The 26,783-nt window shown below is 48.9% G+C and overlaps 1 protein-coding gene across 1 annotated transcript; it reads right to left on the bottom strand.

The window, feature by feature from the left end:
• Positions 1-11,728: 11,728 nt before the first annotated feature.
• Positions 11,729-25,943, bottom strand: LOC131755006 (ATP-binding cassette sub-family C member 6-like). Its single transcript, XM_059061159.1, has 5 exons — positions 25,857-25,943; positions 22,922-23,052; positions 17,281-17,484; positions 14,563-14,740; positions 11,729-11,869 (listed from the first exon to the last, which is right to left on the bottom strand). Exons 1-5 carry the CDS (start codon positions 25,941-25,943, stop codon positions 11,729-11,731), a joined length of 741 nt encoding a protein of 246 aa, XP_058917142.1.
• Between the last annotated feature and the right edge of the window lie 840 nt (positions 25,944-26,783).

Here is a 26,783-nt window from a genome sequence, read left to right as displayed (position 1 = left end):
CGCGGCACGTGGGATCTTTAGTTCCCAAATCAGGGATCAAACCTGCGTCCCCTGCATTGGAAGGCGGATTCTCAACCACTGGACCACCAGGGCAGTCCCAGTAATTTATTTTTAATTCTGTTTGCTCTCTCTACCTATGAGATGACCCCAAAGAATGACTTTTTAAAAGTCACTTTGGCTTTGGAATGTCCTAAGTCTTTGCCACTCAAAGTCTGGTCCACAGACTAGCAGCACTGGCATCACGTGGGAGCTTGTTAGAGATGCACACTTTCATCATCCAGATATCCTGGGTCAGGGTCTGCGGTTCAGCAAGATCCTCTGATGCTTCCAATGCAAATTAAAGTTTGAGAAGCACCTTGTTGGATATTATCTTCATGGGCAGTGACTTTCCTTGCAGAATTTTGCTTTGCTCCCAAGGATGCTAACAGGGGCTCGTCTTCTCTGAGCGTATGCCTTGTTCTGGGGACAGCCAGCCCTGGGCAGAGTTGAGGGCGGGAGGAGCAGAGAGAGAACAACCCAAGGACTGCAAGGACAGATCACGTAGGGAGTGTGTGCATGTCATGACCTTGGCAACTGGCCTCTAGATCAAGAGGAGCAAATGAGGGGAAAGAAGCCCAGAAAGCAGGCTCTCCCGGGAGGGCAGCAGCGGGGTGCGAAGAAGCACCTGTCTTGATGCAGGTGGTAGGAAGGAAGAGAGAAGCCCTTCAGGCTCAGCACAGTGACCCACGGGGTCTCTATTTCAGCCCAGCCCACAGGGTAGGTGGGCTAGGGGCCGAAGAATGGTCAAAGGCAAGGAGCCAGCCTGAGAACTGGACCCAGACCTTATCCAGATGTCCTGGCCTGTCCGCCCCTGACTTGTGCTGAGCATATGAGAGAAACAGGTTGTGATTCATGGGCAAAGAGGTCAAAGCTGGCCTTGCCTCCAGCTGACAGACCAGAGGAAGCCAGTGGGAGGGGGAGGGGGGTGTAGATGGCACCGACTTAGAGCCAACTGCTGCACGGGAAAACTTGTCTAATTTTCTCTGGAAAAATCCTGAGCCCACAGGATGAGCACAGCAGGAGCCACACCACTTTATACCCTTAAGAGATCATTCTAGTATTTCTTTCCTCCTCGGTGTTTCCTAGACAGAAGTCAGACCCCTGACTGTAGGGACGTATACTGAGCCCTTTGAGTTACCTGTTGAAGAAAGTCTTTCTTGACCTTAACGGGTGGAGGAAGCCCTCCCAAATCCCTTCACAATCTCTTCCCTCTCCACCCTTTTATATCCTCAGCTTAGCTGAGAGGTTTCAATGATCATGTGACAAGCTCTCAGCTACTTTTGTGGTACATTTTGCATACAGTCTAGCACTGCCTTTGGACTGTGGCATCTACTGTAAATTGATAGCTGAGTCAAAACTTCAACATTATACCTTGTGGTATGGGAAACAGAAAAAAAAACCTGGGAAAACCCTAAGTGCTTATCAATATTGGTTCAGTACACTGTAGAATACATGCAGTGGTTAAAAAGAACAAGGCCCCTTTTGATGTATGAACATGAGATGGTAACCAAGCTGTATTATGGGCAAAAGCAAGCATCTTGTATTGTCTTAGTTATGTCTAAAAGGAGAGGGAAAGACGTTCACATCTTGTCTTTATATGCATAGACTATTTCTGAATGTACATACTAGAAACTGGATTGTCCACTACTTCTAAGTAAGGGGCCTTAAAGGTCAGAGTTCAGGGGAAGAGTTAGCTCTTACTGTGTAGGGGGTCTCCGAAGTTTGTTTGTGTTTTTTTTTTCTTTTTTTTTTTACTGTAAGTATAGATTACATTTTCAATTCCCAAAAGATTATAGAGTCATTTAAAATGGTGATTATGAAAATTAATGAAGCAATATGGAAAATTTTATGATGTAATGTTAAATGAAAAAAGCAAGATTCAAAGTCATTAGGTACGTTCTGATTTCAGTCATGTAAAGGAAAGCAAACGAATGAAGACATGACGGACATGAACAAAATTTAAGAGTAGTTTTGTTATGGTTGCTGAGATTTTCCAAACTTATAAAAATTAACTTTATTGAAGTATATACACAAAAACGCACCCATTTTAAGTATACATTTGGATGAATTTTGACAAATTCATACACCCATGTAATCAAGTTACAGAACATTTCCATCATTCCCCAAAGTTTCTTTTTGCCCCATCCCATTCAGTCCTGACCTGCAATCAGTAATGTCACTAGAAATTAGATTTGGCTTTTCCAGAGTTTCCGATAAATGGAATCATACAGTGTGTACCCTTTTTGTGTCTTGGCCTTTTTGCCTCAGCATAATGTTTGTATCCATCCTCCTCTTCTTCCTCAGTAAATCCTGGGCAATGTACCTAGCTAAAAGATTACACTTCCCTGCATTCCTTGCAACTAGATGTGGTCATATGATACAATGATGGCCAAAGAAACATAACTAGAAGGGTCATGTGGGACTTCTGGAAGGCTCTGTAAAAGTGAGAGGCAGACCACCTTTCTCTTTCCTTCCCCTTTCTCTTGCTGATGGCCTGGAATATGGACTTGATGAATGGGGCTCCAGCAGCCATCTTGGAATATGAAGTGACCCTAAGGATAACCAGGAAAAGACAATGAGCCTAGGTCTCTGATGACACAGTGGAGCTGCCATACCAGCTTGACTCCCTTCCTTTCAGACTGCTTTTAAATGAGAATACATAAATATCTTGTTTAAGTGCAAATCTTTGGCGTTCCAAATTATCTGTAGTTGAAACTAATGCTACTTACTCCATCAGCCTTCTAGCACTATCTGATGATTTTAAATTATGTATATGTTTGATTAAAAAATAAATTTTAATTAAAAACAAGCTTTTATATCAATTCTGGCAAAAACAGTTCAAGAAAAACATCACAGACCGGCATCGTTCATAAATACAGATACAAAAATTCCTGACAAAATTCTGGCCAGTTGAATCCAGCAATATGTTCAAATAATGAACCACGACCACATGGGGTTTCCCAGGAGTGAATGGCCAACTCAGCATCTAAACAACAATCAGTGTACTTGACCACATTAACAGAATGAAGGATTAAAAATCAAGTAATCAGGGCGTCCCTGGTGGCGCAGTGGTTGAGAGTACGCCTGCCGATGCAGGGGACAAGGGTTCGTGTCCCGGTCCGGGAAGATCCCACATGCCGCGAAGCGGCTGGGCCCGTGGGCCATGGCCGCTGAGCCTGCGCGTCCGGAGCCTGTGCTCCGCAGTAGGAGAGGCCACAGCGGTGAGAGGCCCGCGTACCGAAAAAAAAAAAAAAAAAAATCAAGTATTCAGCTCAATAGATGCAGAAAAAGCATTTGAAAAACACCAATAATCCTGCACGATAAAAATGCCCAGAAAACTAAAACTAGAAGTGAATTTCTTAAACTTGACAAAAGGCAACTCTGAAATAAAACTACAGCTAACAACATACTTTATGGTGAAAGATTGAAGATTTCCCCTGAGAGAGGGAACAATGAAAAGATAACTGCTCTTAACCCATCTATTAAATTCTAGGCTGGAGCCTTTAGCTAATGCATAAAGCAAGAACATGAAATAAAAGTCACACAGTTTGGAAAGGAAAAAGTAAAACTTTCTTTACAGGCAGCATCATTGTCTACAGAGAAGATTCCAAGAAATCCTTAAAAAAAAACAAACAAAAAAACACCAAAACTAGAATTAGTAAGTGAATTTAGCAAGGTGAAAGGACACATGATCAACACACAAAAACCAATAAACCAGCACGAACAACTGGAAAATTACAATCTTACAAATCCCATTGACAATAATATCAGAAAGCATCAAATATTTAGGGATAAATTTACTGGAAGATGTGCAACACATCTACAGTGAATTTTTATAATACATTGTATAAGCCGAGAGATATTTAAAATGTTTAAATAAAAGACTAGATAGTATCACCCGCATGGATTAGAAGGTTTAAGATTATCAAATGTCAATTCTCCCCAAATTGACCAATAAATTTAATGCAACCATATTTGAAGACAACTGTGGTTTCTAGACAATGACAAGATAATTCTAAATTAATATGAAATTTTAAAAATAATACAGTAAATCTAAAATTGAATAAAATAAGATTAATGCTGTAAAAGAGACACATATGAGATTCTACAATAGCACAGAGGAAGGAAGAATAGGTTCGATTAGGTAATTCAGGGGAGGCTCCTCAAAGGAGGTACCATTTGAACGGGCAGTTGAAAGATGACTGAGGACTTCCCACGTGGGCATTGATTTACTTAGGCTTTGCTGAGCATAAAAAACTACAACCCATCTCACTCAGTCAGGTAAGGGGCTTGCACGTGCAACTGTCCAGGAGAGAAGTCTCATAGAAATCTCTGGTGAGGACTTCCCTGGTGGCACAGTGATTAAGAACCCACCCGCCAATGCAGGGGACATGGGGTTCGATCCCTGGTCGGGGAAGATCCCACACGCCGTGGAGCAACTCAGCCCGTGCACCACACCTACTGAGCCTGCGCTCTAGAGCCCAGGAGCCACAACTACTGAGCCCACGCGCCACAATGACTGAAGCCCACCTACCCTAGAACCCGCGTGCTGCAACTACTGAAGCATGCACACCTAGAGCCCGTGCTCTGCCACAAGAGAAGCCACCACAATGAGAAGCCTGCACACCACAACGAAGGGTAGCCCCCGCTTGCCGCAACTAGAAAAAGCCTTCGTGCATCAACAAAGACCCAACGCAGTGGAAAAAAAAAAAAAAAAAAACCAAAAAAACAAGAAGAGAAATCTTTGGTGAGACCTCACGGTTTCTGGGCTTGGAGGGCAGTTCTGGATCTGAGGTTCCTTTCCTGATCTTAGCAGCCAGAACCCCTAAATAGTTAATGTAGTCTTCTGTCTGTCTCTATCTTTTCTTGCCTCCTCCTAACAATTTTTAATGTTATTATTAAAAATCACCATCGACGTTTACTGAGATGTTATGAAAGGACAGACTAAGGATCGCCACCGCCAGCTCTACGTTATTCGATACAATTAAACCATGGGCTTAAATGGTTCAAATTTAGCCCATCATCATACATTCCTATAGATTTCATCCAGTAGCTAAATCTGGGGGAGGAAAAGAAAAAGGACCCACACAAAATTTTCCCAGTTGAAGACATTTTTATTCTAGTAGCCACCTCAGTCGCTGGAAGCATGGGCCTGTCCTCCGCGGGGGCAATGGCGCGTTTGGGAGAGGATGGGGGCCCTGCACTGGGCGGGCGGGGCGGGGCAGCTGGGGGATGAGGCAAAGGGCTATGTGACAGTGATAGGTCACAAAGGGCATCAGAGGATAAATAGGCTGTGCCAGGGCCTTAGGCCGAGAAAGTGGTTACTTCTCTCACTAGGACTGACGTTCACAGCCGCTTGGGGAGATAAAAACCCAGAAGCGGAAGTGAGCTGAGGCCGAGGGGGAGCCTACCATACCTCTCTACACACTTGAAGAGATTCAGCCTGGGGTCCAGCCGCCCTACAGAGTCCCCGCTGTGACCATCGGTGCCCCTACCCACACCCCTGCCTCTGGGAGACCCTGAGGCAAAGGTGGGGGCCTGTGGGCTGGGCTTGGAAGACCTGCCATAAGGCCGCCTGCGGGACGCAGGAGCACCGCAGCTCGCTCTGCTCTTCGGCCCATTAGGCCGAGGGAGGGAAGAGCCAGGGGCCCGCCTTAACCACGCTGCCTGGCAGTGATCGAAGACAGCCATGAGTGGGGACTCTCTGCTCCCGTATCACACGGCCCAGAGCAGCACCGGGCTGGGCCTGTTCAAAAGCACCATGGGGGAGCTGCAGCAGCAACTGCACAACGGCGAATACGACATATTCAAGTACGCGCCGATATTCGAGAGCGACTTTATCCAGATCACGAAGAGGGGACACGTGATTGACGTGCACAACTGTGACTGCACGGTGACCGTGGGCATCGCATCCACCAGCCCCGTCCTCCCACTCCCAGACATCATGCTGCTGGCCCGACGGGCCACCGGCTGTGAACAGCACACTGAGCACAGCCAGCCCACCAAGGGGAAGAGCCACAAGGTTGCCAAGACCTTAGAGCTCACCAGGCTCCTTCCCTTGAAGTTTGTGAGGATCTCCACGCACGATCGTGACAAACGACAGCTGCGCGTGAAGTTTGCCACTGGCCGCTCCTTCTACCTGCAGCTGTGTGCCCCTCTGGACGCGCAGGAAGACCTCTTCGCCTACTGGGAAGAGCTGATTTACCTCCTGCGACCACCATTGGACGGTCACAGCCGCACCTACGCTGTTCCAGCCGGGGACATGATCTGCAGGACTCTGTTCGAGGAGGAGGAGGAGGACGGGAGGAGCCCGGCAGTGGAGGATTTCCAAGGAGAGTGGGATGAGGACCAGGTGAGCATCAGGAGCCTCCACACGCCCTCTGAGGTGGCCGCGGTCGGGTCTGCAGCTTTTGCTGGCGGGGAGGGGATCCAACTGGACTCCCACAAGCCCGATACCATGTCCGATGTGGCCACTGCCAAAGCAAAACCTACAGTGCTTGACAAAGAGTCAGCATCGCGCGCAACGACAAAGGTGGAGACAGCAGGGGTGGCAGGCGGCACCGCAGCGGGTGCTTTGAGCGTGGCAGAGATCCAGTCTCCTGCCCCCGAAGAGCAGAGCAGGGCCATAGCAGCCACAGCCAGCAAGGGTCCAGGAGCAAGTAAAACCAACACAGCCACTGGGGGCACTGCGGGGAACAAGACCATCCAAAAAGCAGCCGGCCAGGGCTCAGGCAGCCGGAGAGCCACTAGAGACGACCAAAAGGAGAAAGGCCACGGCAGCCCGGGGGACAACAAGCAGGGCACTGCTCACAAAGCCATCAGCCGTGCTCCCATCACCAACGAGTCCAGGACCTCGCACAAATCGGGCAGGAGCTTACCTACAGCAAGTTCAGGTTCCATCACCAAGAGACTCAGCAGGATCGGCTCTTTCTTCAGGAATGTCAGAGCCAAGCTTACGACAAAGACAGTGTGGCCTCATCACGCGAGGAATATGTGAGCATCCCGCCGAAGGCAGTGGAAGGGACCCGAATGGAGGCCATCACAGAGACAGCAGAGAGTGGCCAGGGCCTGGAAATCACTGGTGGTGTGACATCTGAGACCACGGAGCCAGCGACCGTTGAAGGACCTAGAGCTGGGAGCTGCAAAGGGAACCAGGGCTCAGGGAAATACCCCTGGAGAGCCCATTGCAGCTTCCTACGGAAATTGAAATAAAAATCTGAGAATGCATGCCGTGTTCTGTCTGACTTTCTAGGTCCCGAAGCCCAGACGGAGCCTCACAGTGGATTCTGGGAGGTCAGCTGCGCCACAGTCTGAGACCCAGTGTCCAGTCAAGCGCAGCCCCACCTCACACACATGCTCAGCGCCAACAGCGGTGCTCCATCTGGCCTCCACTCCTTTCTGGCTTTGCCCCCCCCCCCCCAGCCATGGTGGAAAGTCAGACTATGGCCTGGGAAGCTCTCCTTCACTATGCCCGTATTGTTTTTTATAAACGCTTATTCCCTCTGAAGGCCTGTAAACAAAGCAAGAACAGGGACGCATGTCCCCTCGGGCTATTCAGTGGACAGAAATAAGGGCAGCAGTAGTGGCTAGCAATCAGAACAGCAAGCACTCTCACCTAGACTTAGCCGTTCCCTTCCCAGGTATATACCCTGGAGAAACACACATGTTCTAAGGAACAACTGTGAGAATGTATATAGCAAAAATAACTTAACAGCAAAACACAGGAAACAGCCCAAATTTCCATCAACAGAATTAATACAGCAGACTATGAAGTGAGTGCAATATTCAATAGTGAAAAATAAATGAGCTAAACACATTAGATCAACTTCTCCTGATTTTTAAAAACATCAAAAGAATGGGATACAATTCCACTCACGGAACCATACTGAAACAAGCCCATTCTGAAACAAGCCCAAACAATGTATTGCATAGGGTACATGTTTTAAAAATAACTGTAGCTAAACGTGAGGGAAGAGTAAACACAAAATTTGGGACAGTTTTCTCTAGGGTGGAAAGGCTAGGTCAAGGAGGTTGACACAAGGCTGTCAGTGCTGCTGGGAATCGCTCCGTCTCTTAGGCAAGATGGTAGGTACACAGGTGGTGTATTTTTCACATTTTACTAACTCTGAAATCAGCATCGCGGCACTTGTGATGAAGTTATTGCCAATGCCTTTCTCTATTTTTCACTTTTCTTTATGCACAAAAGTGATGTCCGAAAGGTTTGGCATCTTTAAATTACATTTATTTAAGGTAAAGTACAAGAACGCTGGTTTGGTTATTAGGAAAAGAAGGAACGATATGCCTACTTTCCAGGTAAGAACACTGAGGCTCAGAGAAGGTAACCTGCTCCAGTCGCACATGGGATCTTTGCAGAACAGTCATCCACCAGCCCACTTCTTTACGCAAAGCCCTGTCCGGGGCACGGGAAGGAGACAAGCAAACAAGCCTGAGATAGGACCGGCACAAGAACCCGAGGCACCAGCATTCTTACCATCATGTTCCAAAACTACAGAGATGAGCATCAATTTTACTAGACTGAGCGGAGGGAGGGGTGGGGGCTGGGAGCCGGTTATCGGACTTCAGTGAGCTCACAGCTCTTAGCTGGCCTTCTCTCGAGAGCATCCAGACCACCCCTGAGCTGCGTCTGGCTCCCTGGCTTCTACCTCTAGCCTCTGGCATGACCCGCGCTGCAGCCATAAACAGGCTCCCACCTGGAATTCCAGCCTTCACTCCTGGAACACCCAGCGTCCAGTCCTCCTGCAGCCACTAATTAAACTTTGGAATGCCCTACTCAGAAGGGTTTCTCCATACCAAATCTGATGGTGGTTCCTCTTCTTGGTGATTAAGAAATTCAGAGGGAGAAGGCTCAGGACGATAGCGATGGCGGCGAGGGCCGAGGGTCCTAGAAGCTTGAGACAAAGGGCAGGATGTCACGAGACAATTCCAGAAGCCCAGCTGTCATTACGGGGGTGGGGGGAGGCTCAAACTTGGGCCCTAAGGCAGGGAGGTGTCAGAGAGTCCAATGAGGGCAGCTACCAGGTTATAGAGACCAGGACTCATGGGCTCCTCAGATGGAAATACCTGTGGAAGATGGAGTCCATCTCCGTTAGGGATGGGAGAGAGGGGGAATGATGCACCTCACAAAATGGAATGGGGGCAGGGTCACAGTCAAGACGGGTCATGCACGTAGATGGGCAGCGCCTGGCTAGAACGGTGAAGACAGACTCTGGAATCGGGATCTGGGTTCAAATGCTGACTTTACACACACTGGTGTGGCCTTGGGCAAGTTACTGACCCTCCCTAAGCTGCAGTTGCTCACATTAAATGGAAATGGAGCTATTCCCACTCTGCCTGTAGTGAGTGCTGGTGTCATACAATCAATGATTATCCCCTGACAAGGGTTGCCAGATTTAGCAAATAAATATATTAAACTGCCTGCCCAGTGACATTTTCATTTCAGATAAACAGCAAATAAGTTTTTAGTATAAGCATATCCCATGTCATGTTTGGGATATACTTATAATAAAAATTCTTCTGCTTATCTGAAATTCATCTTTAACTGGACATCCTGTATTTTGTCTGGCAGCCCTACCCCCCAGCTCTGTGACTTGGGACAGTTATCTTCCCTCCCTCTTTCATTTCTCTATCTGGAAAATGTGGAGCTGGAGAGTAGGGTAAATGATTTTTAAGTGGCTGTAATGTGAGATTCCCCCTGACGTCATTTGGGTCCATTCTCTAGACGGGCCCCACCCCCCTCTTCAGTCTGTGGGCCTCATTTTCAGCTCTCAGCCCCTAAGAATGTTTAGTTTCTAATCTTGACACCCTAGCAAGCCAGTGTTTCATTTATGCCGCAACTGCGCCCCCTAGTGGCCAAATGGAGAGGTGCCCAGAAGGCAAACACCTGCCTACAGCCGCGGCTGGGAGAATAGTCAAAGGAATGTGAACAGAAGGTTAAATACACTCTCTCTGGCAAAAATGCTACAAATGTTAACGGTAGCAACCCCAATTCCTACCGCTCCCCCTTTACCAGGGTCTCATGGTGACTTTCTGATGTTAGGACCACCTGCCAAGAGTCAGGGAAAGTGATGGGTGTGTTGTCTGCAGTTTCACTTGAGTCACGGGTCGGCCTGTTTAACTGCCCTGCATTTTCCCCAGTGTCCTTCCTCCCTTTCTCTCTAATAATAACAGCCAACAGTTATGCACTTGCTGAGCACCCTCTGTATGCTAGGTCCTAGACTGCAAGGTAGCAAGTCCAAAAGTGTCCAGGCCCCAAGCCCTTATTGTGGGGACACTGGAGCAGTAGCAGAGGTACAATAATGATGATAACACACAGCTGGTATTCTGGAGCATTCCACACTCACTCACAATCAATATGCCGTTGATACACTCACCCAGGGGCCTGTGAAACACAGCACATGGGCCAGATCTATCCACCTGTTTACATGCCGACCTCAAGCCATACAAAGATTGTTTATCGTTCTTACATTTTAAAATGATTGAAGAAAATCAAACGAAGATGATTTCATGATATGTGTAAATTACATGAAATTCAAACTTCAGCGTTCATAAGCAATTTTATTGGAACACCACCAGGCCTGTTTGATTAGTATTGCCTGTGGCTGCTTGTGCACTAGAAGGGAAGAGTTAAATAGTTTTGAGAGAGACCCTATGGCCCCTAACGTCTAAAATATCTACAATCTGCTCCTTTACAGAAAAGTCTGTGAGCCTGGAACCAGCCCTCATGGAGCAGAGCTGAAGAAGATCTTCAAATGAACTGCCCCACCCCCATGCATAACCAACAAGACAATTAAACACCTATAGGGTATAGCTGTGTCCCAGATGCTATCTAAGTGCTTCACAGGTATTAGCTCATTTAATTCCTCAGCAACTCAAGGGCTGGGGCTCTTCGGTTAATTACAGTCCTCACTTTGCCAATGAGGAAATGACGCACGGAGAGGCTAAGTTACTTACTGGAAGGTTTTACAACTAGCAAGTGCTGAAAGCAGGTTTCGAACCCAGGCAGTCCCACTACAAAGTCTGTGATTTTAATTAAAAAGAAAAAAGAAAATCCTGCACCACAAAACAGATATAAGAAAGTTAGAAAAAGTTCTGATTTTTTTTTTTTTTTTTTGGCCTGGTTGGCGACTTAATGCTTTTTGAAAACCAAGTAGTAAATTCTTTCCCCTAAATTTTCTTTCCCTTTTTTTTGTTGTTGGTAGTGGTGGTGGTGATGGTGCCCTACCATTACTGGTAACTTCAAAACATGCCTAATCTGCTCACTTGTTACCCCGATATCACACCCAAAAAGTGCCAATGTCATCACCATCATCATCATACAGATGAGGAAACTGAGGCCCTGAGAGGTGAGCATCCAGCCCAAGGTGAAGTGAAGGTCATCCTCGTCTAAGACTTTGCCCATTACATCAGCCCGCAGTGTGCAGATGGAGATAGGATTGAGGAGGAGGAGTGGGAGGAGGAGAGGAAGGAGGAGGAGGAGGAGGAGGGAGAGGAAGAGGAGGGGGAGGAGGAGGGGGAGGAGGAGGAGGGGGAGGGGGAGGGGAGGAGGAAGGGGAGGGGGAGGAGGAGGGGGATGGGGGGTGAGGAGGATTCAACTCAAATCCCAGCTCTCTCTGCCCCAGAACACCTGCCAGAGGTAGAGAAAGCAGATGATGATCCAGATGAGCGGCAGCTACAGCCCGTTGAGGTAGGTGATGCTCTCAGTCAGCCGCTGCACATCCACAGACACCAGGTTGACCACGTCCCCCACTGCGCTGGCCTTTCTGGAGCTGCTGGACAGAGCCAGGACCTGGGAGGGGCAGAAGATGGAGACCTGAATCAGGAGGGAGGGAAGGAGGGGGTGAGGGGCAGTTAGGGAGGACCACGAGGGAGGAAGGGCCCAGGAGGGAGGGAGGCCCACGGCTTGGACTGAGCAAGAGAACAGCCACCCAGCAGGCCGGGGTCTAAGCTGTGCTGCCCCTGCTGGCTGAGGCAGATTTCTTTACCATCTGAGCCTCAGTTCACTCATCTGCAAAGTGGGCTAATAAAATCTCCTCAGCTAACCTCCCATTGTGAGACTCCAGGGAGAAGACAAAAATGAAAATACCCTGAAACCCCTAAAGCACTGGACTAATAACAATTAATAACATACTACTAGCGAGTGGTGAAAGCAATAGTTGATAATGGTGATAATGCTGATAATGGTGGTCATCTGCTGAGCGCTACAGCCTAGGCACTGTGCTCAATAAACTAACAGTTTCACCATTTTCCGTGATGGGGCACATCAGACAACTGTATGGAGCGGGTACTGCCATATTTCATTCAATCTAAAACACTGTGGATAAAGTACTCTCTACTTTTGTATCACTATGGGAAAAAACATCAATGCCAACTAAATTAAAACATCTTGATTTCAGAAGTTAAAAAGAGAAAAAAAACGTGAGACTAGAATCAGTGAGATGCAGAATTATTAACCCCATTTCACAGCTAAGGAAACTGAGGCACAGAGAAATTGACCAATTTGCCCAAAGCCAGAGGGCTCCTAAGTGACTGGGCCAGGATTGGAATCCAGGATGACAGAGGCACGACATGGGCTAGACAGGGTGTTAGACTGACCCCTGCAGGCATTCAGTGTGCCTCTCAGACACCAAGCTGGTTTTCTGGCAGCCCCAAATTTGCCCTAACTCTGGGGTCACAGTGGACCCCTTCCAACCTGTTGAATGCTACGTTCTACTTGCAGTCCCCTCTCTCTCTCTGCTGAGTGTGTCAGGGAAGAAGTGAGGGGGTGAAGTGGTGAGCTGGCAATGATTGAGTGTAGAAATCTGAAAAAAAAATCTTCAAATCTTTACCGAGCACCTGCTCTGGGCCTCACTCTGAGGTGAGTACTGTGATCAAGAGGCAGGGCACTTGCTCTCTTCGGAGTGGAGTTTGAGCTGGGGGACAAAATTAAATAAAGATTTACATAGTTCATCCTTTAATAGTAATTATGATGAGTGCCATGAAGAAGTGTTTTCAAATATAGGTTTTTATCATTATTCAGGCACGGCAAGCCCACAGATCAGAGAAGACTGCCCTTGACAAGAGGGTTTATTATACTCACAGATCTCAAGAGGAGGGGGCACCCCACGCTATGAGGGGGCCACTGGGGAAGCACCAGGATGCTGCAGGGTTGGGGGGACCACAGGCAAGAGCTTGTTGTGGTTTTCATGGGAAGGTCAGGCAGGGTAAGCAGGTTTAGGATTGGCTAGTTGGAATAATTCCACCGGGCTCTTGGCATAGGAGCTGGGCCTCATTGTCTGGTACCCTGCCCCGGGGCGATTAAGGCAGGGGATAGTGGCCTAGAGTGTTAGGGCCCAAAAAGGAGGCAGTTGGGGTGTGAGCTCTGGATTGGTTGGCTTGCATGTGAAAGAGATGCTTTCAGATGAGTCTCTTAGCATCTCTGGGAACTGGCTGATCCTGGGAGGGACAGAGGGGCAGTCCCTCCAGGGTCAGCAAGACCCCAGATGTCAAAGCACCAGATACAGAAAGTAAGAAGACACAGTTAAAACAGAAGCAGCCCAGAGGGCAGAGTGGAGGGGTATGACCTCATCAGGTGATGAAGGCGGCTGCCCCAAGGGTGGGGATGGGAAGAGCAAAGCCTTCGGGTCATCTTCCTGCAGCCTCAGCTCCATGTGTGGACTCCCGAGACCGGACAGGCCACACCAGCTCCAGTGTGCTCAGGGGGATGTGACCTGAAATTCAGGAGCTACACGGCCACCCAGGAGCTGATCCCTTTGCCCCCTTCTTTCCCAAGTGACAGCTCAGGTGTGAGAGAAAGGGGCTTACACAGGACTGCCTTGCTCAGATGCTCCAGACCCCAGAGGGGCCAACATCTCTTAGAGCAGCAGCCTCACAGGTTTCGGTTCCAAGGTCCCCCAAGGGGACAAGAATCACTGCAGAGAGAAGCCCAAGCCCAATGCTATGGCTTCCCTCCGGGTATCATAGTTCATTGGCAGAACTTTCAGCCCAGATGCAATTTACCAAGGGGTCAGGGGTCATTTTAATTGTAAGCAGTGTTACCGGGTAAAATAGCTGACAGTCCACCTTTATCCAGTTTCCACACAGCCCGTAGGTTAGCCCTTTATCCTCAGGGGGGTGAGTGTTCACTACATGAAGAGTTGTGGAAAGGGTGCCCAGGCAGTGGGAACAGCAAGTGCAAAGGCCCTGAGGTGGGAGATTGTTTGGCGTGCTTGAGGAAATGAAAGAAGACCTGTGGGGCCGGAGGAAAGTGAAAGAAGTGTGAAGGAAGTGTGTGATGTAATCAGCTAGAAGAGGTGCCAGGGTCAGATCACGCAAGCCTTACAGAAATAGCCAAGAAGGTGAGGGTGTGGTGTGGGCAAACATGAGTAAAGTGATGAATGAGTGTGGTTTTAGGCACTGATGACAGTAACGGTTCAGGAACATTCCACTTCTTGGCTGGAACATTTGTCTGTGAATTGGGACAGGATGGAGAGAGAGGAAAGGCCACGCCTCTCCCCCGGGGCTCACCTTTCTGTACACCAGGCCCATGATGGCCATTCGCAGCCTCATCTGTAGCACCTTGAGTCTGTACATGTGCTGCTGCTCGAACAGTGTTTGCAGGCAGGCAGAGAGGAACATCAGCATGGCGAGAAGACAGCCCTTCCAGGCCGGGGTCTTGGGGTCACCAATAAACGCCAGGAAGAGGCTGGTGAGAAAGGGCACCCATGGCTATTGCCTCTGCCTAAGCCTGGCCAGGTCTGGAGGACCAGACAGTATGGGGTTCTTTTTTGTTTTCTACACAAATGGTTGCAATCATTTCCCCCACTGTCCACACTCATTTTCAGCGTGACTTGCGTCTCCACCAATCAACAGGTGAAGTTTTTACCGCCACCTGTTATGGGCTGAACTGTGTCCTCACAAAATTTATATGTTAAAGTCCAAACCCCCAGTACCTCAGAATACGACTGTGTATTTGAAAATAGGACCTTTAAAGAGGTGATTCAGTTAAAATGAGGCCGTTAGGATGGGCCTTAATCCAATACAACTGGTGTCCCTGTAAGAAGAGGAAATTTGGACACATAAGGAGACACCAGGGGTGCATGTGCTCAGAGGAAAAACCACGTGAGGACACAGCGACAAGGCAGCTGTCTGGGCAAGGAGAGAGGCCTCAGAAGAAACAACACTGATCTTGGACATCTAGCCTCCAGTAACGTGAGGACAAAAACTTCTGTTGTTTAAATGGGACCTAATTAAACTTAAAATCTTTTGCACAGCAAAGGAAACCATAAACACAACGAAAAGACAACCTACAGAATGGGAGAAAATATTTGCAAACGATGTGACCGAGAAGGGATTAATCTCCAAAACATACAAACAGCTCATACAGCTCAATATCAAAAAAACAACCCAAGTGAAAAATGGGCAGAGACCTAAATAGACATTTCTTCAAAGAAGACATACAGATGGCCAAAACGCACATGAAAAGATGCTCAATATCGCTAATTATTAGAGGAATGCAAATCAAAACTGTAATGAGGTATCACCTCACACCGGTCAGAATAGCCATCATCAGAAAGTCTACAAATAATAAATGCTGGAGAGGGTGTGGAGAAAAGGGAACCCTCCTACACTGTTGGTGGAAATGTAAATGGGGGCAGCCACTATGGAGAACAGTATACGGAGGTTCCTTAAACAACTAAAAATGGAGTTGACCTATGATCCAGCAATCCCACTCCTGGGCATATATCTGGAGAAAACTCTAGTTTGAAAAGAAACGTGCATCCCAGTGTTTACTGCAGCTCTATTTACAATAATAGCCAAGACATGGAAGCAACCTCCAGGTCCACTGAATGGATAAAGAAGATGTGGTATAGGTATACAATGGAATATTACTCAGCCATAAAAAAGAATGAAATAGTGCCATTTGCAGCAACATGGATGGACCTAGATATTATCATACTAAATGAAGTAAGTCAGAGAAAGACAAATATCATATGATGTCACTTATATGTGAAATCTAAAAAAAATGATACAAATGAACTTATATACAAAACAGAAATAGACCCATAGACATAGAAGAGAAACTCATGGTTACCAAAGAGAAAAGGGGTGGGGATAAATTAGGAGTTTGGGATTAACATATATACACTACTATTATAAAATAGATAACCAACAAGGACCTACTGTATAGCACAGGGAACTTTACTCAATATTTTGTAATAAGCTATAAGGGAAAAGAACCTGAAAAAGAATATATTGACATATGTATGTACAATATAACTGAATCGCTTTGCTGTATACCTGAAACTGACACAACATTGTAAATCAACTGTACTTCAATTAAAAAAGAAAAGAAAGAACAGTAGAAAAGATAAGCACCAGAAAAAAATTTCTGTTGTTTAAAGTCACCCAGTTTGTAGTGCTTTGTTATGGCAGCCCTAACACATTAACATGCCACCTCTTGAATCTGGGCTGGCTGTGCAACCAGCTTTGGCCTCACGAGAAAATGCAACTTTTGCTTTGTCTTGGAATCCTGCCAAATGGCCCTGTGAACAAGCCGGATTTAGCCTTTTGAGGATGAGAGACCACCGGAGCAGAGACAAGATATCCCAGCTGGGACTGTCTTGGACCAGCCAGTCCCCAGCCAGCCCCACAGGTGACTGCAGACAGATGAGTGAACCCAGCCAAGAAAAGAAGAATCACCCAGCTGAAGCCAGCTTGAATTGCTGACCCACAGGATCATGAGCTAAAGAAGTGGCTTTAAGTCACTCACTTTTTTTTTTTTTTTTGAGATATGCAGGCCTCTCACTGCTGTGGCCTCTCCCGTTGCAGAGCACAGGCTCCGGACGCGCAGGCTCAGTGGCCACGGCTCACGGGCCCAGCCGCTCCGCGGCATGTGGGATCTTCCCGGACTGGGGCACGAACCCATGTCCCCTGCATCGGCAGGCGGACTCTCAACCACTGCGCCACCAGGGAAGCCCTAAGCCCCTCACTTTTGAGGGGCTTTGTTGTATAGCAAAAGCAAACAGATAGAGTCAGGCTAGAATTCACTCGTTTTCCCTCCCCAAGGTCACTCACTTTCTTGTTTAATTGGTCCTTCCTGAGTATCCTTTTCACCCACCCTCAGTGCCCTGAGCACCAGAGGTCTAGGCAGAGGCAGGAGGAGGGCTGAAGGTCCCCTGGCCCTGGAAGGACGCCGTTAATGGGACCACCAGCCTCAGCGAGGAACCCAAGGCCTGGACCCACCTGAGGAGCTTGGGCACCGTGAACCTGAAGACGTCACTGATGATGAGGCTGAGGGTCCCCAGGAGGAAGGTGGAGCGGCCCACCTGCCAGATGGCCCTCAGCAGTGGGCCCCTCTTGCCCCCTTGTTGCTGCAGGAGGGTCTCCGTCTCTGGGGTCTCCGCACCGTGGTTTCCTTTCCTTTTAAATGGTGTCGCCTTGGTGTGCCTTAGGGGAGAGGAGAAATCAGCTCTGGGTCCTTGTAAAAGATTGAATGTTTGGGTCTCCCCCACCCCACCCCCACCATCACCACCCAAATTCATGTTGAAACTAATCGCCAGTGTGATGGTATTAGGAGGTGAGACCTTTGGGAGGTGATTAGGTCATGCAGGTGCAGCCCCCAGGAATGGGATCAGTGCCCCTATAAGAAAAACCCTGGAGAAGTGCCCTCAGGTGTAACCCCATTTCATACATGAGGAAACTGAGGTTCAGAAGGTCAACTTGTCCAAGGGCACACAGCTGAGAAGTGTAAGAACTGGGATTTGATCCCAACCTTCAGAGCCCAGAACTTTTTGATCCCTTACGCAGCCCTCCCCTTCTTCCACAACCAGCCAGCCCTGAGGTAGTTTAGAACTGGTTCAGAATGGGTTTAGAATCACAGATGAGGTCTGTGGGCCTGGCACACCTGGTCTGAGTGAAACCACAGATGGAAGCTCAGGCAGCCATGATGCCTAAGATCCCTCCCTGGCCCATGATCATCATCAGAGGCCACAGGGAGAGGAAGGGGGAAGGAGGGAGGGGAGGAAGCCAGAGGGCCTTTCTGGAAGCAGGCTGGTTCTAGGCCATAGGGAGAGGCTGGCAGTGATGCAGCTACTGACAGTGCAGTTGCTGTGTGGCCTTGGGCAGGCTGCTCCCCTCTCTGTCTTCACATGCAAAAGGATGGGGCTGGCCCCACTCTCTGAGTCCCTTCCAGCTCTGACAACTTACAGGGTTATCAGAATTTCAGTGCTGTTTTCAGAGCTGGGACCCAGGGCCAGGCACTGGGATCAGCCCTTTACACACACAAGCTCATCAACTCCTCTCAACCTCCCTGCCCCATGGGTGTCATGGGGTCCCCATTTTACCTTGGAGGAGACTGAGGCTCTGAGAGGTGTGACAGGTGCCCGAGGTCACACATAGAGGACGGAGCAGGGATTTAAGCCCACATCTTGACTCACGATTCACAGAGAGCCTCTTTGTGAGCCCCACGCCCCCCACCCAAAAATTAAAAAGAAAGGAAAAAGGAAAAAAAAAACCCTTGATGAGTGCAGGTACCCAGACCCTCATTAACAACGTCAAGGTCTTGCCCCTCACCCCTTGACCCAGCTTGTTGTTTAGTTTGGCATCTCTGGAGAGTTGTGACTTGGCCTCCATCGTGAGCTGGGCATGCCTGCCGCTCACGTCTTGCTATTTGGGTCTTGAATGCCAAAAGGATGCTACCTTCTTATAAACGCTACCCCTGACCACCCCTCCCCATCGTATCACACCATTTAATTCATTGCCTTCATAGCCATGTTCACTGTCTCCAACTCTCTCCTTTTCTTATCTGTTCTGTTAGACCTCCAGGTGGGTGGACTTTTTTTTTTTTTTCTTCTCCCATAAAACCCTTCAATGGTTTTATAAAAACTCTCCATTCCTAGACACAGTCTTGCACGGCCTGGCCCCTGCCCACCTCCCCACTTCATCCTGGTCCTCTCTGGTTTTCTTTTTTCTTTCCCTGTTTTTAAATTTATTTATTTATTTATTTATTTTTGGCTGCGTTGTCTTCGTTGCGGTGCGCAGGCTTCTCATGGCGGTGGCTTCTCTTGTTGCGGAGCACGGGCTCTAGGAGCACGGGCTTCAGAAGTTGGGGCACTCGGGCTCGGTAGTTGTGGCACACAGGCTTAGTTGCTCTGCGGCATGTGGGATCTTCCCAGACCAGGGCTCGAACCCGTGTCCCCTGCATTGGCGGGCGGATTCTTAACCACTGCACCACCAGGGAAGTCCCTCTCTGGTTTTCTTTCAGCTCCTTGACACATCCACAACTTACCTTTCTCAGGACTTCAGCACAGACTCTCCATGGTCTGGAATGTCTCTGCCCCGCTCTTCCCAAGGCTTGACTTCAATTTCAACATCACCTCCTCAAAGACACTTTCCCTGCAGGCTACAACTAAAGGAGCTCTGGTCCTCTATCCCAGTCCCTTGTTTTTTGTCCCAGCATTTACTTGAACTTGCAATTATCTGTCTTCTCCACCAAAAATCAGCTTTCTGGAACAAGAGGCCATGGCTGTCTTGTTTACTGCTGTATCCCCAGCATCAGAACAGGGCCTGGCACAGATCAGGCACTGAATCAAGCACTCACTACCTGGGAATAGACTGAACTTTTCAAGATCTCCTCGTGACACTGGACTTAACCTGTTGGTTGCTTTCACTAGGACCAGGTGCAACTAGTCTCTTGGCCCAGTTTAAACAGATACAAGTTTCCCGTTGTCCAGCAAAGCAAACCGCCTAGTCCCACTCCACCTGAACTAGCTGAAGGATCGATCGGTGGTGTGCCTGGGCCTCCTTTTTCAGAGAGGTGGGTTGAGACCCCGGAAGTCAGCCTTTTTACCCCCAAGGCCCAGCCAGCAGTGTGAATACCCCTCCACCACAAGCCAGACGTCCAGTCCCTCCCTCCCTTCCCCTCAAGAATCCTCTCAGCATCTCCTCAGGATGGAGGGGAGGGACAAATCTCAGCAGGCAGTCCAAAGGAAAAGTGGTATTTTTAGCACAAGAGGCTATAAGGAACCAGTCTTTACCACCCGGTTTGCTAAGAAATAAGCAAATGTTAACTTTCTACCCCTGTCTTGAAGCCTACCCCCACCCCCCAACCTCCCCTTCCGGGATTTGCAATTCAGCCATTTTTCTAACCCTGCGCTCACCTCTCTCCCTTGTCACCTCCGTAGCCCTGAGATGTGGCCTCTCCTTGGCACCCACAATTTGCCTGGGGTCGGTCCGGGTCGGAGGCAAGGCCAGCGCGGCGTCCGCACGGTGCCTCGATGCCCGATGTTGGGTGCTGGTCCTGACTCAGCTGCTGCTGCACACCCACTGGGCTGGGCAAGTGCCAACCAGGGCCAACCCCGCCGCCCCGCCCCGCCCCGCCCCCGCCGCCTCCGGCCCCGCCTAAAGTGGGACCCAGGTGGGTAGGCTTCCTGCTTGTATTTTCTTTTTACTCGTATTTCCCCCAGCACCGAGTTCAGCACCCGAATGCATAAGTGGCTCAATAAATACTTGTCCAGTGAATGGGAAAAAACAGAGGGAGTGATGTGTGCAAAGGGCCTACTGCTTGCTATTAATAAAGATTTGTGGAAGGAAGCAAAGGAAGGAAGGAAATGATTTGGTTTGGTTGATAGAACCTGGCCTTTGAGCAGGAAAACCGAGGTCCAAATGCCCTTCCCTCTGAGCCTCGGTGTTCCCATCCATAAAATGGGGTGGGTGAAGAGGCCACTGTGAAAGCCTCTTTCCCGCTGGATGTTTTGCTCTGTTCTGTTCTAGCTGCTCACACCAAAATTCTGAGTCACTGTGTTCAGCCTGCAGGCTTGGGAACAAACTTCTTCCTTTCTAGCTGGTCTCACTTTCCATCAGGGAAGGTCTCTAGACTGGTGGCTGGTCTTTGGTCTGTGGCCCCAAAGCCATTTAGTGCAGGACCCAAAAATGACCACAGGCCAAGGCAGGGGGCGTGAGTGAGTGGCCAGGTGTAAGCTGGGGGATATCAAAGGGAGTGGTGGCGACTGCAGCTCACATGCCCTGTTCAATGGGGAAGCTGCTACCCAGATCCACCCTCCTGTTGCCATGCAGGGATGTGGCCCAGTACTGCCATTCTACTTTAAGAGAGGCCCAAATTCCACATTTTCCTGTGACATCTCCAACATTTTAAATGTTGGTGACTTCTCCAAAAACAAAACAAAGAAAAAAACCTTAAACAACAAGACACCATGCTGGCCAAACACACCTGTGACCCTGACTTGGCCAGCAGACAGATTGCTCTGTGACCTCTTAAGATGACATCTTCTCCCTTCCCCCAAAGGCTGCAAAATAGTTTAGAAATAAAACCAAAGTTCTCTTGGTGTGTAATGAGTCAGCTTAGAAAATGCCTGAACCAGATCTCTCTACAAGCCTGCCATCCTCCTCTCTTTCTGTCAGTTGTTCACGGATTCTCAAACTGTTCTGGAGAGTGTTTCTATGTGCTAGCTCTAACACTGGGTGACTATCATTCCCAGGCTGGCAGGGGAGGCCAGAGCTGGGAGAGGGTGGACAAGACCTCCAGGGTCCTTTTGAATTAATTCTGCCACTCAAAAGTCACTTCAGCTGTACTTAAACTCACCGTACAGCAAGATATGCCCGGGGTGAGAGCGAGAGCTGCTCTTTTGATTTGCTCATATTACTTACCCCTTTTGCAAAACATACTCCCTTCCTTTGGGGAGCAGCTCTTCCCCTTCCTGTGTGGCTCTGAAGGGACCACCAATTATGGGGCCTGCTCTCCAGCCATGGGATTGGCCCCTGAGAGGCACAGGATTCAAGCCAGCTAATAAAAGGCCTTCCTTGGGATTGTCTATGTGGATGGTAGTAGGGGTTGCTGAGTTGGCATGATACAGGACAGGCGTTTATAGAGAGACCAGTGCCCAGACAACAGCTGAGCTGAGAGATGGAGGGAGAGAATTTGGACGTCATTCAAGTCCTGGATCCAGCCACACCTGAGGCCAGACCTACCTTCTCAGCTACGTGAGCCAGCAGACTCGGTCTCTCTCTGGCTCCTTCTAATTTGTGGGATTTAGCCACCTATAACAATCACCACAAAATAATAGAGTATGCAGGGGAACCCTGTAACTTTCCACAGAGCTACTTTTGTCTGTGCCCTGAAACACCTGGCCCCGGGGAGGTCAAGCGACTTGTCCAAGGTCATCAACTACTCGATGGCAGGGCTATGTTTAACCCGGGTTTAATTAATCCTATTAGAGAGCTTATTTCTCTAGACCAAAGTTTCACAAATCAGGTTCATCAGGCTCTGAGCACTTCACAGAAGTTTCCAGAGATGCCAGAGAGGGCAAGAGTGAGGCAAGTGGGCAGGACTAGAAAGAGATTGAAATCCTCTGGATAACTGATATTGCTGGAAATTTTACCATTTTTAAGAAATTCGCTAAGTTCTTTTCTATAAATCTATTTTTTTTCTCATCTCACACAAGCTATGAGGAGCTAGGGCTAATGGCATCCCCCGCCCCCCCCCACCTTGAACAGATAAGAAAACTAAAAGCCAGGAAACTAATCACTCAGGTCAAGTAGTAAGTGAGTAGTTGCCTGCATGTTATGGACCATACCTACCTCTCCACCCCCAGTCTTAAAATAGTCCTTCTGTTCCCTGCCTCCATCCCACCATCCGAGCTTCCTTCTGGGAGCCTGGAGAGGTTCCCCCTCTGTCAATATCCTTTTGGAACCTGCAAAGCATCTGGGAGGAAAAGCATCTTGAGCCCGACCTGCTAATGCTTAGTGAGGTCAGCTGACAGGGAGGGGACTGTGGCGGTGGAGCCTGGAGTAGGGGCGTGGTTGTATTTGGGGTCCAGTGATTTGCTGACCCAGCTTTGGGCTGAGCGCCCATCTTCCACACACTCACCGCTGGGCTGCGCTGCGGTTCCTTGTCCATTCCTTTTCAAGCTGGGAAACAAGTTCTTCTGAGGAGTTTTCTCTCCCAAGCGACCAGAGGTCTTTTGGTCCCAGCGGCTTCCATCCAGTAGACCCTCCAAACTAACCTGTAAAAGAGGATCACCAGAGCAAGCTCCTCTCCTGTGTCCATCCCTGAAGGGTCTTGGCTTCGTAGCTGTGTGACCCTAGTAAGTCACTTCACCTCTCTGCACCTCTGCTGGCCCCTCGGCACAAGGAAAGCAATTTACCTAACTGCGCTAACACTGGAGGGCACTTCTTGGTCTACAAAGAACATCTCATTTAATTCTCATGTGAGCCTATACAGTAGATTACTATTGATCCAGTTTACAGAAAAGAAAGAAAACAGAGGCTCAGAGAGATTAAGTGACTTAACCAAAGGGTGACATGTGACAGGGGAAATAAACCTCCCTAGGAGTCAGAAGTCCAGAGTTGAAGAAAACTATTGCTGTGGAGGAAACCTGAACTCCTTCCTCCCTCAGCTTTAAATGTACCCATTCTCCTCCTCAGTCACTGCGCCAGCCACCTGGCCTCGGGACCTTTGCACATGCACGTCACTCTGCTTAAAACTTTTTCCCTGCCACTTCTTACTTGCCCTTCACCTCTAGCCTACATGTGATTTCCTTAAGAGCCCACTTGATGACCCCCCCACACCCAAGTCCAGGTAGATTCTCCCATTGCAAGATCCTCTAGTTTCCTGAGCTTTTTCTTTATAATGCTTGCTGCAATTATCATTATTTAATTTTTCAGTCTGATTATTTATTTAGTCTTTCTCCTCCACTGGAGAGTAAGCTCCATAGGGGCAAAGAAAGTACTTGCCTTGATTCTCCCTCTTCTGGATCCTCACATCCTGGCTCGGGGCACAGGATTTGTCAAATAGAAGTCATTACTTTTCAGCCCTGTGACCTTGGGCAAGTCACTCACTGCCCAGCAATGGACCTCAATTTTCTCACCTTAAAATAATAGTGTTTCCCAGTGCTTGGGACTGGTATATGAGATGACTGTAGTGGGTGCATTGTTGGAAGAGGTCACCGAGAGGATGTGACCACTTGTGGACCTGTGACCTGGACCCAGGCTATCTGAGGCTCCTCCCTCCCCTGTCCTTGCAATGTACATTCCACCCACTGTTCTCACACTAGGAGCTACTTCAAGGATGCAGCAGTTAAGTGTTATACCATCTGGATGGCGTATATGTGTCTGAACCCTGTTAAGGCCTCTCTGTAAACTGTTGAGATTCTGGTGGGCAAGTGCAGAGATCTACTCATATTGCGGCACTCAAGACAAGCCTCATATGTAAGTTCTCTTGCGCGTTAACCCTGCCTCCTACCAGTCTGGAGTGGCTGCCTCTTTCTTCCGTCTCTCCAAGCCTACCGTCTATTGGGGCCAGTTTTCAAACCAACACGCACGCACAAGAAATTAACGACTGCAGACTTCCACAGCAGGAGTGTTCTTATCTTTTTAGGTCTCTTTCTTCTCCTGACACCAAGGAGAAGGTCTGGTTTGGAGCTGGTCTTGAGCTCCTCTTTGAGACTTTCCAGTTCCCTTTTCTAATGCAGAGCAAACTCAGGCAAGCAACAGTTTGGATCCAGAAATTATTCACAGTACTTGGTTTTCACTAAAATTATTTCTGGTGTTCTACATGGCAAGGGGTTCTAGATTTTTCTGATTTTGGTAGCGATAGAAAGTTTCCTTTGTTATTTTATTTTATTTTATTTTATTTTTTTGCGGTACGCGGGCCTCTCAGTGTTGTGGGGAAATAAACGCCTTTGCCTTAACGATGGTGGGGGAGAGAGTGAGTTTGGGGTGCGAGGTCTAGGAGGGGCAGGACAGTCAGGAAAGGAGTCTTCGAAGAAAGCAGGCCTTCACGGAGTCATTGAGAAGGTTGGGTTTGGTGGGTAGATGGAAACTGAGCTGTCACACACAGCCATGGCTCCACCTGGGCAAGGAAGAGGCTCTGAGGAGGAAATCTGAGTGTGTGAGGGGTATGTGAGGGCAGAGAGACAACTTCAGCTGGGTTCCTGAGTCCCAGAAGAATCCAGGTGGCAGAAGGAGGGTGGGCTCCCCTTCTCCCCTCTCTCACTCCTCTTTGGCTGTGCCGGGTCGTGAGCACGGGGATCAATCCCTCCTCCCATGGAGCTCCTGGTAAGAGACTTTGTGATGGTCCCTCAGGAGGCTACTTAGTGGGCCTGATAAGCGGCGGGCCGGGGGGCGGGGTTTAAAGAAGATGATTAAAGTTGCATAGTGATTCGATTTGAATATTCTAGTCAGGAGGTTTATTGATAAGAGAATGTTTCTTTTTAGATGATGTCACCATCACCACTGTTGAGTTTCTCCGCCAAGGTTGAGTGTGCACCGCGAGGAAAGATACTAAATATCTGAAGCGTCTAAATTGTAGTGGATGTAGCAAAGGACATCTGACGTGCCCTAAGCTGACGGTCCCCAGCCCCGTGGGCCCCCAAGAAGAGGGGACCTCGTCTGTCCCTAAGTGTAAGCATGAATCGAACCCTGAAGCCTCCCGCAAAGAGGTCACTTAGCACCAATTAAAATCCAGGCCAGGGCTTCCCTGGTGGCGCAGTGGTTGAGAATCCGCCTGCCGATGCAGGGGACACGGGTTCGTGCCCCGGTCCGGCAAGATCCCACATGCTGCGGGGCAGCTGGGCCCGTGAGCCATGGCCGCTGAGCCCGTGCGTCCGGAGCCTGTGCTCCGCAACGGGAGACGCCACAATGGTGGAAGGCCCGCGTACCACCAAAAATTAAAAAAAAAAAAAATCCAGGCCATTACCTCAGCAGACTCCGTGGCTTCATCCTCTCCAGAAGAAGGAACAGCCGGCACAGGAGTCTCAAGGCTGACTAGACTGGCAACAGGACCCAGTTTCACTTCAACGAACATCGCAGGAGGCCGGCGCCGACTGGACCAACCGCCCACGCACACGGTTTCCGCCGTTTTGGGCGGCGGTTTCTTTGCGCACGCGCATCACTGGCTGTCCGCCCACTTTTTTCTTTTTTTCTTTTTGCGGTACGCGGGCCTCTCACTGTTGTGTCCTCTCCCTTTGCGAAGCACAGGCTCCGGACGCGCAGGCTCAGTGGCCATGGCTCACGGGCCCAGCCGCTTTGCGGCATGTGGGATCTTCCGGGACCGGGGCACGAACCCGTGTCCCCTGTATCGGCAGGCGGACTCTCAACCACTGCGCCACCAGGGAAGGCCCTGTCCGCACTCTTGCCCCATCCTTTCCTCCATCCCAGACCCAGGTCCCTGCATTCAGGGCTGATGAAACAGGGCTGTGTAAACTTGTATTCACCTCATTTTAATTGAAGGTCCTACAGATGACCAGAAATTTTGCCTCAATTCAATAGAACTTGTAAAATGCAAGACCACCTGCTTCTCTCCTCCTAACCAACTCAACCCATCGCCAAGTCACTGGAGATGTAACCTGGGCCCCTCCGGAGCCTCTGCTCCTATCAATGTCTTACCTGGGCGGGGTGGGGGAGGGCAGTGGCGGGGGTGGGGGCAGGGAGCTGCAGAAAAGACCCAAGGGAGAAGCAGCTGCAGTTAAGGCCCTGAGATCAAACTCCTCCCCAGCCCAGCCTCCTCAGAGACGATGTTCCTTCTAATGTTTGTTGTTTGTTTTAACCATATTCTAATTCCTTGAAGTTGCCAACGGCTAACCACACTGCCAACTTGGCTGACATAAACAGATATTAGTGTTGTAAATAAATTGAACTTACCCAACAGTTAATAAGATTTGCAAAATGATATGGAGCATATAGTCATTACTTTGTTTCCTGGTAATTAATCATGGTGGAAATAAATAAGG

This window comes from Kogia breviceps, chromosome 1, assembly GCF_026419965.1.
Source record: "Kogia breviceps isolate mKogBre1 chromosome 1, mKogBre1 haplotype 1, whole genome shotgun sequence".
In the NCBI taxonomy this organism is placed as follows: domain Eukaryota; kingdom Metazoa; phylum Chordata; class Mammalia; order Artiodactyla; family Physeteridae; genus Kogia; species Kogia breviceps.
This window is presented reverse-complemented; position numbering and strand designations above follow the sequence as displayed.

Excerpts from the sequence above, each read along its gene's own strand:
- LOC131755006 (XM_059061159.1), bottom strand. The coding sequence starts at position 25,943 with ATGCGCGTGCGCAAAGAAACCGCCGCCCAAAACGGCGGAAACCGTGTG. Across the intron at positions 17,485-22,921 it reads AACCGCAGCGCAGCCCAGCG|GCACACCAAGGCGACACCAT; the intron begins GTGAGTGTGTGG and ends CTCTCCCCTAAG. Across the intron at positions 14,741-17,280 it reads ACGGTGCCCAAGCTCCTCAG|CCTCTTCCTGGCGTTTATTG; the intron begins GTGGGTCCAGGC and ends CTTTCTCACCAG.